This window comes from Amphiura filiformis, chromosome 11, assembly GCF_039555335.1.
Source record: "Amphiura filiformis chromosome 11, Afil_fr2py, whole genome shotgun sequence".
Taxonomy (NCBI): Eukaryota; Metazoa; Echinodermata; class Ophiuroidea; order Amphilepidida; family Amphiuridae; genus Amphiura; species Amphiura filiformis.
In genome coordinates this window covers 48,801,604-48,813,916 of record NC_092638.1, presented here as the reverse complement: position 1 = coordinate 48,813,916, position 12,313 = coordinate 48,801,604, and the positions used below count along the sequence as shown (strand labels likewise).

General features: G+C 37.4%; 1 protein-coding gene across 1 annotated transcript in view; it reads left to right on the top strand.

Moving 5' to 3' along the window:
• LOC140164924 (TBC1 domain family member 16-like) overlaps positions 1 to 11,129 on the top strand; it is a 57,854-nt gene extending 46,725 nt beyond the window's left edge. Inside the window, 6 exon segments of the mRNA XM_072188322.1 lie at positions 2,477 to 2,571; positions 2,574 to 2,610; positions 3,921 to 4,107; positions 4,988 to 5,233; positions 6,505 to 6,582; positions 10,021 to 11,129. Coding sequence (XP_072044423.1) covers positions 2,477 to 2,571; positions 2,574 to 2,610; positions 3,921 to 4,107; positions 4,988 to 5,233; positions 6,505 to 6,582; positions 10,021 to 10,185 — 808 coding nt within the window. The 3' untranslated portion in view covers positions 10,186 to 11,129.
• Positions 11,130 to 12,313: the final 1,184 nt, after the last annotated feature.

Below are 12,313 nucleotides of genomic sequence, written 5' to 3'. Positions count from 1 at the left end.
CTTGGGTGTCTCTAAATAGATACTGATCAAAAATCAATGGAAAAAATCTTTTTTTTTTGGAAAATATATATTCCTCTCCCCCCCCCAAAAAAAATAATACAAAATTTCCCCCCTCAATGCCTCTCCAGAATGATATGTTAGGCCCCCCCCAAAAAAAATTGTTATGTTGGCGTAACCTGGGCGACCCTATTATTAGGCCCGACCCTACACTTTTTTTTTTTGCAAAAAAATAAATAAAAAACGTTCAACCGACCCTAAAACAAGCAAAACCTTAATTTTTTCGTCGGTGCTCCTCGGAAAAAACGGAATCTTACTCAACCCGGTACCAAACCAGTGTTCGTCATGGCAGCCTCCGCGGCCCGGCTACTCTGACGGATATTCTGTTTCAGTGGTTGATAAATCTGGTTCAAAAACAATATTCCAATCGATTAGAAGGGTGGAAATACACGTTTTTGGTCTGAGACTTTGCGCAGAAACTGTGTGATAAATTCCAACACGGATATGTTGTGCAAAGAGTCCATGCAGCGAGGGCCGATTTTACTTGCGGTGGCTTGCTGTCATGCAATTGTTCGAGCCAATGTAAACCATTCAGTACCTTTCATACAGACATCTGGTATGCAGTTTTGAAGAAGTACAAAGAGTGTTATATCTAAGACTCATACTGGTGGGTACTTCTAACAAACTAATAGGAATGTTTTGTTCAAAAACAGTTCCTAAAAAAAAAAAAAAAGAAGAAATCCCTACCAAACTACCCTATATTTGATCAGCCCGTTACGCCAACATAACAATTTTTTTTATGGCCTTATGCCCTGAATGCAGGTGACCACAAATGACCTCCAGATACTTATATTCTGTAAAGTGGTATAGCCAGAACTTTTTCAGATGGGAAGTGGGCATGTCAACTTTCAAGGGGGAGTAATTTGATAAAAATGGTCAAAAATGGGCAAAAAAGTACAAAAAAGCCCTAAAAAGTGGACAGCATCCTACAGTGGGACCAGGGGGGGGCAAGACTTCTCACTGAGGGAAGCTACCCCTTCCCCCTGGCTACACCACTGATCCTGTGCAAAAATAGCAAGTTTGATTTGCTGGCAAATATTATTCTTTTCTCCTAACAGATGCTGAATAATCATCAAATTAGATGTGAGCAGGTGGTCACAAGCAAGATTAGACCTACCAATTGCATTATGTACCCACCACTGATCTTTTAATTGGTAGAATTCAGTCTAAACTATCATTAACATCAATCTAATTGTTTCTTTTTATGAATAAGATATTAGGTTACATATTTCAGCCAAAAAAACAAAAATAAAGTTCTTAATTAACTGCTTAATTAGCACTTAATTTCTTAACGAGGCACTCATATTGGCCTGTAATGCGTAACAACCGAGCTCATGTAGCCTCACTTATTTGTAATTTTCTAAGAGAATTTGAAGATAATTCCTAACAAATAGGGTATCATAGAAAAGCTAAGACTCTAAGCAATATCCCTGAGGCAAAGATTAAGTTGTGCAAAGATCCATTTTTTGTGAATGATGTTTTTGATGTTGAGTAATGTTATGTAATGGTTTCCAAAGAAAGTGAATGAAAGTTTGTTAAACTCACCCCTGGATGTGAAAAGTGTAAAAAAATCGGCAAAAACTCTATCGTATGAAATGAACAAATGATATAGTTCAAAATAAACATTTTTAGGATGACAAACAAAATGCTCCAGGAGCTCAGAGGAGATGATTTCCATGATCAGTCCACTTTTCAAGACTGACTTTAACAGTGATTACAAGGTTTGTGTCTGCTTAAATTAACTCCTGTAGTTGCAGTATTTTTCTACTGTTGTTCTTAAAACTTTTACACACTAATGAACATGTAATTGGCAGTAAGTACGGAAAAAACAAAGTAGATAGCTCTTTCCAATAATTTTTGACACCATTTTTACAAAGATCAGTCCATTTTTCAAAATGAGAGATATTTAACAATGGACCAATAGATAAAGCATGTAATGCCCTTTGATTTCTATAGTTAACATGGTTAACATGTTTATTATTATAGGCCTACATTATATTTCATTAAATTTCTTATTTTAAATGCTGTCATTATGATTTTCTTAAATGACATTTAAGTTTTAATATCAATTCTAAGGTTTCATGTTAGGAAAAACATAGATTTCTTCATATAGATATAGGTGGAAAAGCTGAAATTGCAGTGTGCATCTTAGTGTATCTGCATACAAGGTCACACTTGCACAATCACAACAGGCATACACAAAAGAATTTGACCATTTCTTTTGTGCTTACCTACACACAAGCAGTGTGTGCTATTTCTTGTTACTTCTGGTTGTTACACATTTGGTAGGTCTGATCTTGCTTATGACCAGGTATTGAATATTCATTGCATTGGATGTCCACAAGTGCTGAATATTCATCAAATTGGATGACCAGAGCTTCTAGTATTATATTGTCAATGTTCTTGCTTATCTTTCTAGGCTAGCCATGGCGCAAGCGGAATATGAGGAGTTTTGGCGCAATGTGCAGTGTACAGTTGATAAGGATGTAGTCAGAACTGATAGAAGTCATCCGTACTCAAAGGGAAGAACAATCCACATATAGACAACATGAGGTAGGGACAAAGTAGTTATAGAGAAGAATAAGGACCCTCGTGTTATGAGCTTTGACTTGTGATCAAAAGTTTGAGGGCTGCAACCCTAGCGGGACCATAGTTTTGTATACTTACTTCATCTCTTACCCGGGAAGGTAAAATAGACTCATTGAGTGAGAGGAGTGGTATAGATGAGTTAACCTCAATGTTTATCAACAAAGACAAGGGACTGGTATATCGATATGCTTGAGTGAACCCCATGCAACCACTACACTGTTCAATAGCATTATTATGATGTGGCAGGAGTTTTAAAAACATGAGCCCTGAACAAAATATGATGCACGTGCATACTGCCAGGCAAAAAACAATGGAAATTGTGATGATGCGTGCACATACTGCCAGGCATTAACGTCAGAAGTCAACTCATCTTTACTCATAGAATAATACAGACCATTCACCAGCAGTCCCAGCACCAGCATCACCCATTAACCAAATGTTCCATAAGGTGCAAGAGACGAAACTGCTATGCACATACTGCATATTTTTTCAGTCTTTTTTTTACATTCAATGTTCCATTGCATAATGCAAAGACATGCAATGCTGACATGATTTGTTAGAAATGTAAGATCAAATGATAGACCCTCATGAATATGCGAGTATTCACAGCATACCAAGCATGGACCTTTTGCCTGTTGGTGAATGGTCTATGGGTAAACGCCACCCTCCCCTTACCCTTTGAAGTTATACTGAGGAGTCTGGCTGTGTAAGGGGAATGGGATGTACTCTAAAAAGAAAAGCAGACACTTTTACAGGAAAAAAAAAGATTTAGTATTTTGTCTGGATATTTTTTCCAGTGGTTTATTTCTTTCCTCTTTGTTTCTTTATATCTTAACCCTAACAGGACCAAGTACTACAAAATACTACTTGATAAATGCGCTGTTTGTGCGTGCATCTCATGTGGTGTGATGACGCAATCCCCCTAAGTGATATATAGGCACGGTTTCGCTCCGATCCCGTGCTTGGCATGCGAGGGGTCTCGGGTTTGAATCCCACCCTGAGAAAACAACTTCTTTCTTTCTTTTCTCTCTTTATTCCTTCCTTTTGTCCCTTCCTGTCGCCAAAAAGCCCCTGGCGGGTTAGGGTAAGGTGACCACTATCGAAACTTAAGTGAAATTTGTGGAAAGCTGTACTTGGATTGGTAATATTTACATAAAAACTGTAACCTGTAACAATATTTGGCAAAATAAGACACCTGTATCAAATTTTTTACATGCAATAACCACTTGAACAGTTAGAGCTAAATATATTCATTTGCTTTTTCTGATGTCTAGAAATATTTTATTGAACTACGCTGTCTATAATCCATCGATGGGCTACAGCCAAGGCATGTCGGATCTACTGTCACCACTCCTAGCAGAGTTACAAGATGAACCCAATGCATTCTGGTGTTTTGTAGGCCTTATGCAGTCAGTACTCTTTGTTAGCTCACCAAAAGATGAGGACATGGAAAAACAATTGGTAAGCTGAAAAGGATAAGCTACCCATAACTGTACCCTACTATAATGATTTCTTTCCCCCAATTGTAAGAGCCCTTGGAATAATCTGTTATCATAATTATAGTCTTTACCTTGAGTTGACTACAAATGAAACAGTAATTCAGCACAATTATGGTAGGTCTGTTTTAGGGCTAGTGAAATCATGTGGATCCTTCTGAAAAGGTGATGATTGTATAAAGAATATTTTGACATGAAAAACTTAAAAAGATAAACAGTAGATCAAAGCAATATAAGAAAATATAAACTTGCAGTTCATACGTAGCGGTTATAAAATGAGAATAATTTAAAATTAATACTTCAACACTACTTGTTTATTTCGCTTACTGGGAGTGCTTTCGAGGAACTTCTACGTCATCAGCCGATGTTGTTAGCTCCGCTGTTTTCTTTTTATTTCGCTTACCGGGAGTGCTTTCGAGGAACTTCTACATCATCAGCCGATGTTGTTAGCTCCGCTGTTTTCTTGGAAACATCTAGAGATCAAAATAACCTGATCAGATGACATCACACTACATGTAGTTGTTGAACCAAATCCTGACAACCTGATCAAACCCAGTGGCACCAGCGGCAGGAATTTTCCAACTTAGGTGACGTCACCCAGTCATCTGATCAGGTTGGTCTGTAGCTGTTTCCAAGAAAACATCAGAGCTAACAACCTCGGCTGATGACAAGGAAGTTCATGAAGTGCTCCCAGTAAGCAAAATAAACAAGGCGTGTATCATTTTAAATTTTTCTCAACATAAAATATTTAAATTTTTGTTACCAAATAACCAAAATGTCTTGCATACACCAAAGATTGTATATCACAGTGTGTCAATACATTTTGATTTTGTTATTATTTCCAGGGTTATCTAAGGAATCTTCTAAAGTTAATGATGCCAGAGTTTTGGGCCCATCTAGAAAATCTCGGAGATGCCATGGATCTTCTATTCTGCCACAGATGGATCCTTCTATGCTTCAAACGAGAATTCCATGAGCCTGATGCATTGCGTATGTGGGAGGCATGCTGGGCACACTATCAGACAGACTACTTTCATTTATTTATCTGTTTAGCCATTATAGCTATTTATGGAGATGACGTTGTTCAGCAGGTGAGTTTATGACCAGCGGTACTCAGCCTTTGTTATAAGATGGGTTCATGTGTTTTCAAAATAGAGGTCGACGTCATAGGGAACTGAAATAGCGTGACGCAGGCTGACATAGCGTGACGTCTTTTTTTGCGTACATTGCGCGATGTACGCCAGCGTGGGAGACTGTGCTGAAGCGAATCCAACCATGCCAATGCACTTGTGATTGGTTAGTATTGTATCCAAGGTTGTGCGTTCACGTTGTAGTTTGAAATATGCGATATATGATCACGGTTGGATCGAGTACAGCTGTTGAAAGCTGTGTTCATTCAATTGATATTCCCACTATAATTATGCGGGAAAAACTCTAAAGAGTTATGATTGTATCAAAACAATTGGATAAGTGGAACCCATATCAGTTTATTATCCTGTATTATAATAAATATGTAGTTAAATCCTGTTATAGACAAGACTAATAACATCATGGATTAATAAAGAATGCAGCAGTTGACAGCAGCACGTTAAAATTTATTTTGTGTGGCCGATGTGCGTTTATGTGAGTTGAAGTGGAAAACAAATCATTTCAATACTTAAAGCTTGAACAAAGTATAGTCTTGTTCACTCTTTTGGGAAAAAATAAACCTGAACATGAAATGATCACAAGTTTGAAACCGTACAAATGAGGCTGTTGTTGTTCATGTAAAATGAATAATTTCTCACCCATGGTATTCAGTTAAAATAGGAACATTTGAAATTGGCATGTACACACAAAATGAGTTGCCCCATAAGTAAACTTTTGTATATAAATAGTGCTAATAAGTAGATAGGTTTTCTCGTCAAGAATTCATAATAAGTTATAGTATTTCTACGAGTATGCCGTCGGTTATCACAGTACTGGTGCAGGCAGTACATGTGAGTGGTTGTAGAAATGCTATAACTTATATATAGTGCTTTTGTCCTAGTGTACTCATTGACATCAAGGCGCTGAGGCATCTGTTTTACACGCATCTATGCATTGTCATAAACAGCAGGCCTTCCATTATTTGAAGCTGCACTTAATGTTTTCTGTATTCCTAATAAACCTTGTGACTTGGGGATGAGTTGAAGTGACCTCCACTTGAGTCTGGTATTGATTCCTAGCTTTAATATTAAAAAGACACATATAGCAGCCAGCAAGTGCATCCTATATGGATGTACACAAATACTGTATAGCTAAAAAGCATTTCAACCCAAGTTGTTGCATTAATGTGATCATTAACCACCTATCATAATTATTATTATTTGTTTTTCCATAGAATCTTGCCTCAGATGACATGCTGCTACATTTTAGCAACCTTTCTATGCAGATGGATGGGACCATGGTGCTGAAAAAGGTAAGAATGGTCAGGTTGTGATCCTGGGTGTGGTGGGTATTTCTAGATGTAAGCTGATTAGGGGTCTGTGTCTATATAGCGCTGCTTCACTGATGATGCTGTGTCTTTGGCCATAGTGAACAGTGATTTACTGGCAAGTGTACTTACACCTGTGTGTATCTGAGAAGGTATATTCGTCTCAGGTGTGTATGGCATAGCACAATATTAAACATCACCATTTTTTCCCTCCTGGATGTGAATTCATTGAGGTTGGTCAAAGTAAAGAGACTACAATTTGGTTCACCTCAAGTTCAGTAGTGAGGTATATGTGCGTGTTTAGCTGGCCGAAGTATTGAACCGCACACATAATGTTAATCGCAAAGAGCATACATGCATGCAGTTTGTCAGCACGCTTGCAACACTAAAAAACGTTAACGTCACTACTGAACCTCGAGTGAAACAATAGGAGAGTCTGGATTCTGGCATGTAAGGGAAAGTAGTTTACTGCTGGAGTTATTCCAGTTGAATTTTATATTTTCATATTTCATATTCATATTTTATTATCAAAAGGTGACCCGAAGGTCAAATTACATGATAAATTTACAAAGATAAAAACAAACATTCAACAATATTTTTTTAAAGAATAACATCTATAAAACACATAAAATGGTATAAAATATGCCTACCAATTGTGCATTATGGTGATAACACACACTGAGCTCTACTAACAGTGTACGTGTATGCACAAACCCCTCTCCCTCTTGGAAATGCTGAAAATGTGGAGGTGTATTGTGTATTCCAACTGGGAGATGCACCCCCACTTTTCAACTGGGGAGATTTTTTCACACAAATCTAAAAGCAACCACCATACTATAGAGGTCATCAAATCTCCTCTATGGCTCAGAGCAAGGATCCCGCTAGCCTTCAATAACTCTGCGTCCGATTGGACGCACAACTGTAAAACCTGGTCGGGAAATGCGCGTCCCACAAAATTTGTGTGCGTCCGTACATGTTGATGTGTTGGGCAACACTCAGGGAATACAATTTTACAAAGCTCCCATACAATTGCCGATATTGCATTGCATTACATCGCAGTTTGATACAAATATTTGACTATTTTGAGTCCTTCCATTTTCCTGATGAGATTTTAGAGATTTATGTAAATATTATTGTCAATAACAAATTACGTGAATGCAAACTTACTGACAATGTACGATAGTTTAGAAAGTTGTATTTTTGCTATCGTGTTTGAGCGAAAGCTTACAGTTGTTCACACGTCTCGCTGTCATACAAATTTTCATTGACTGGTTGACCCTGAAGTGTTGCAAAATGGGAGTGGTTAAATATGAAAGGTCAATAACTTGTGTGCTGATTGGTCCATTGGTCGATGTTGCTAAAATATTCATATATGCACAATGGAGGTTTAGAAAATAATAAAAATATTTATTTTATTTCATGGAAAGTAGATTGAGTAAGCTTATACTTGAATCAACTTGCGTCCGACTGGGTTGATGAAATTTGTTGAACATTGCGTTCAGCAATACAATTTTGTGTCTGGATGCAAGAATTTGCGTCCAGCGGGAGCCTTGGCTCAGAGACCCCATTTTTGAGGTTATCTTCAACTTTAAAGCTCCACGGTTGCAAGAAAGCTCCACAATTCGTCGGTCGCAACACAAAGTGGCGTAGAGTGATTTCCTAAAATTTCCGTTTCCCATAATGGCGTATAGAATTAGAGCTGGCTATTACCCTATAATAATTAATCCTTTTTAACTATTAAAATTACAGTTTAATAGTTTGAACCTTATCTTCAATTTCAAATGGAATAGGACCACTGATAGATAACAGTGGAGAAGTATCGACACCGATACTAGTAGCATATCCTTCAAAAACGTTTCGCTCAGAAACGTATTTTGTCCTTCACGTACGCCACTATGTGTTGCGACCGACGAATTGGTATGTGGCAAAACATACACACCTTCACAGTTTGAATGTGGTTACAAACACCGTTGTTACATTCTGCTGTGCTACCAAATTTATGTCTGTAATAGTACAGTGTGGGCCAAAAACAACTTTACCCAATTTAAAAGGTTCATATCTCAAAATTGAAAAGTCTGCTGCAAATTGTTTTCACATATTCGTAAAGAACGTCTTCATTAGAGTATTTGGTGAAAAAACTATCCAAAATGTATTAAATTAAAAACGTGGCGCTAGTTCTAAATCAAAGAGTCAAAATTAACTTTGTCCACGCAAAGGCTTACTAGCTGTCGCGTAAGATCGCATCACTTGCAATGGCGAGTTCGATAAAGAATGAGAACCACTCAGTACGTATACGCACAAATTTGTTCAGTAATTTTATATAACACAATCAAATAAATCAAACATCAACAATTTAAATGTCAAGCTATGATATTTCGTCATGATATGCAGCTTTCATGCTGCAAAGATAAACATAATTCTCTTCAAATATGTGCAAAGCAAATGTAACCTCAGACATGATTGTTTTGTCATTACGAAATGTTATCTACAAGAAAGTGTGAAGTTATTGAACTTATTGCGTTCGTGGTATGTTCGGCAAGTTGTTGCGTCGACAACTGACTCTGTGGTTATAATTAGCTTTAAGTTCCCTTTGAACCGCTGCAATATTTGCAGCTGAACGACCAGTTCTTGGACGTCCGCTGCGTGCTTTGCATCTATTCATCACACTTCCGAGGTTGTGAAAGTTGTTCGTATGTAGAGTTAGTTATGGTAGGTTTCGGTGGGATCTTACGTTCGGGAAACGAATCCGAAATTGACGCTGCACTACCAAAAAGCTTTCTATTCTTAATTAAGTATACCTCTGCCATAAAAGTCATCTCTTGTGTTGTGAATTTTCTTATCTTGGCATCTTGCAAACCTATTTAGAAACAAGCCGCAGTCACAAAATGCACGAAGGCCTATTTAAAATTCAAAAATCGCGCCAGATAAAACCGTTGTAATTGTGTAATTTTTATGCTAATTGTTGGTCAATGACAGGAGTGAAGTTCGAGTACATGACAAGTAAATGGGGGTTAAAATCGATTGTATTTCTTTCATGCATGTAAAACAATCATCACTTTTCAAAGGCAAGCCAAACGTGTTTACCAATTACATGTATGCCTAACGCATATGTATGCCGTACTCTTAGCAATCGGACACATACCATTGAATTACGTGTGGACAAAGTGATTTTTGACCCTCGGACATAAAACTAGCACCATTTTGTTAATTTAGCTTCTTTTGCTTTCATTTATTCATCACATACTTTTAGAAATATATACATTTAGAATATGTAACAATATTATGAATAGCTCTTCTACAATTCGAGCAACCACCCTCTGAAATTGGGTAAAGTTGTTTTTGGCCCACACTGTATAGGGAATGAGAGTAAAAAGTAACTTGAATTTTTTTCAAGTATGGTGCTATTTTTTTCTTCCTATGCAGGCCCGCAGTCTCTTACACAAGTTCCGAACACTGCCACGCATACCCTGTACATTGGACAAGCTATGCGAGAGGTGCGCCCCTGGTATGTGGGATAGCGGTCACACACCAGAGGTAGAGTGCATCGGATTCCATGAAGAAGGCTATGTATGCCCACATATCAGGTGAAACTAAGCTGGGAGGATGGATGGTATATTTTACAGCTAAACCTTGTCATCATGTGTTGTATATTCCCTCGCTGTTGGAACCTGCAGGTTGTAACAGTCAAGTAGGCCTATGTGCGCAAATATCAGGTGAAACAAAGCTGGGAGGATGGATGGTATAGTTTACAGCTAACCGTGTCACCATGTGTCATATTGGGTTCCCTCTCCATTTCAACCACAAGGTTGTAACAGGTTCCATAAAATAGACATGTGTGCCTATCAAGTGAATGAAAGTAAAACAGAGGTCATGTCATATCGTCACTGGGCGGGAAACACCTCATATGTACTTTTGGCCCTTGAACATGGATAAAGCCTTGTAGGTGTAGAATTTATATTGAAGAGGTTGCTTCATCCATGTTCAAAGGCCAAAAGTACATGCAGGAAACACCTCATATACTTTTGGCCCTTGAAAATGGATAAAGCCTTGTAGGTGTAGACTTTATATGAATGGTTTGCTTCATCCATGTTCAAGGGCAAAAATTACATATAAGTTTTTCCCCGCCCAGTGACGATATGTCATATTTCCCTCTGTTAAACATTTGATATCATGCTAATCATACAGATCAGCTGTTACCATAAGGTAAGCAATTGGTGCGTATGTGTAATCGTGAAAGAAATCATGATGGAGGTCATATCACCATGAGTCCAGTTTCCTTTTGTTAAACCTATGATTAGAGGTTAATGATTGCGCATCAGTTGTTTTGAGGGTACCGTAAAACCCCGTCTACAAGCATATATAGTGTTTTTTATGAAAGCTAAATTATTTCAAGCAAGCGTAAATATACCAATACAATAGACTGGTCTTAAAATAATACTTGTTTATATATGCTTGGATCCGTAATTTATTTGCTCAAACTCCATAATGGCGCATGGATTTACGTAGCTTTCATCAGAAGCACTCTATATGCTTGTAGATCGGGGTTTTATAGTATTGTGAAATATCTAAACATTGTGCTTTGGAACCGAGGATATTCCGAGGTCCAAAGCACAATGTTTAGATATTTCTACAATACCCGAAAAATAACTGATGCAAAGTCATTAACCTCATTCATAACCGCACTTTTCACTTTTTTAATTCAATTTACGTCACATTTTCTTCTTTTAACTTGAAAACAGAACACATTTTTAACTTTATCTGTTGTTTTCCCTGTACAAAATCGAATAGCCCATTAAGGAAATACCGCTAGCGACCAATCACACAAGCACACAATCACGCAATGTCCAAATACGGCGGTCAGAGTCCGCCCAAACTGTTCGAACGTGTAACACGTCACATAACGCGGTCATTGTAGAGCATACTTTTAGCTACGTCACGAGACGCAGTCATTATACTTTTTCAATGACCTGCATTTGCGTCCGCGTATTCAAAGGTTATTATCTGTGATTGGATCGCACTTGCTGCGTATATTAATGAGGTTATGAATATCATTTTAATCATATGCAGAGTAGAAGCTGTGTCAAAATTATTGGTACCAATTCGTCAGTCACATCACATACTGTTCTATACGAAAATGGACAAAAGTGTTTCACATACAGAGCTATACAAAACTGGTTTTAGATTTAGCTGCAAACCTTTTTAATTAATGAAGAAGACACTTGAAAATTCTAATTTTGGTGAATTCTTCATGCCAATTTTTCAAGTAACATTGTGTAACATGGTATTAAAGTTATAGCTCTGTATGTAAAATGATTTTGTTTAAAATGGCATTATTTTTACAGCTCTGTATGTGATGTGACCGACAAAGTTTGATGTTTATTGAAAAGCCTGCCTCTTACAGATGCAACATTGGATACTCTTCAAATGTCCAGAATTTATAGTTTGACATTTTATACAATTAATCTACAACTACTTTAATTTTAAGTTGAATCTTGATGTGATTCACCTATTATCAATTAAAACTGATGGGTATCAATCATTTTGATAGAGCTTTTATAAAAGGTTCCATTTGTGCTTACTAATCACATAATGAAAGAAAGTACAATGGAGGTCATGTCATCATGTGTCACACAGTTTTCATCATGTATTAAACATATGACATCATGTTAGTCGTGCAGGGTATCAAGGGAAAGATACCTTTCTATGATCCTTTCTT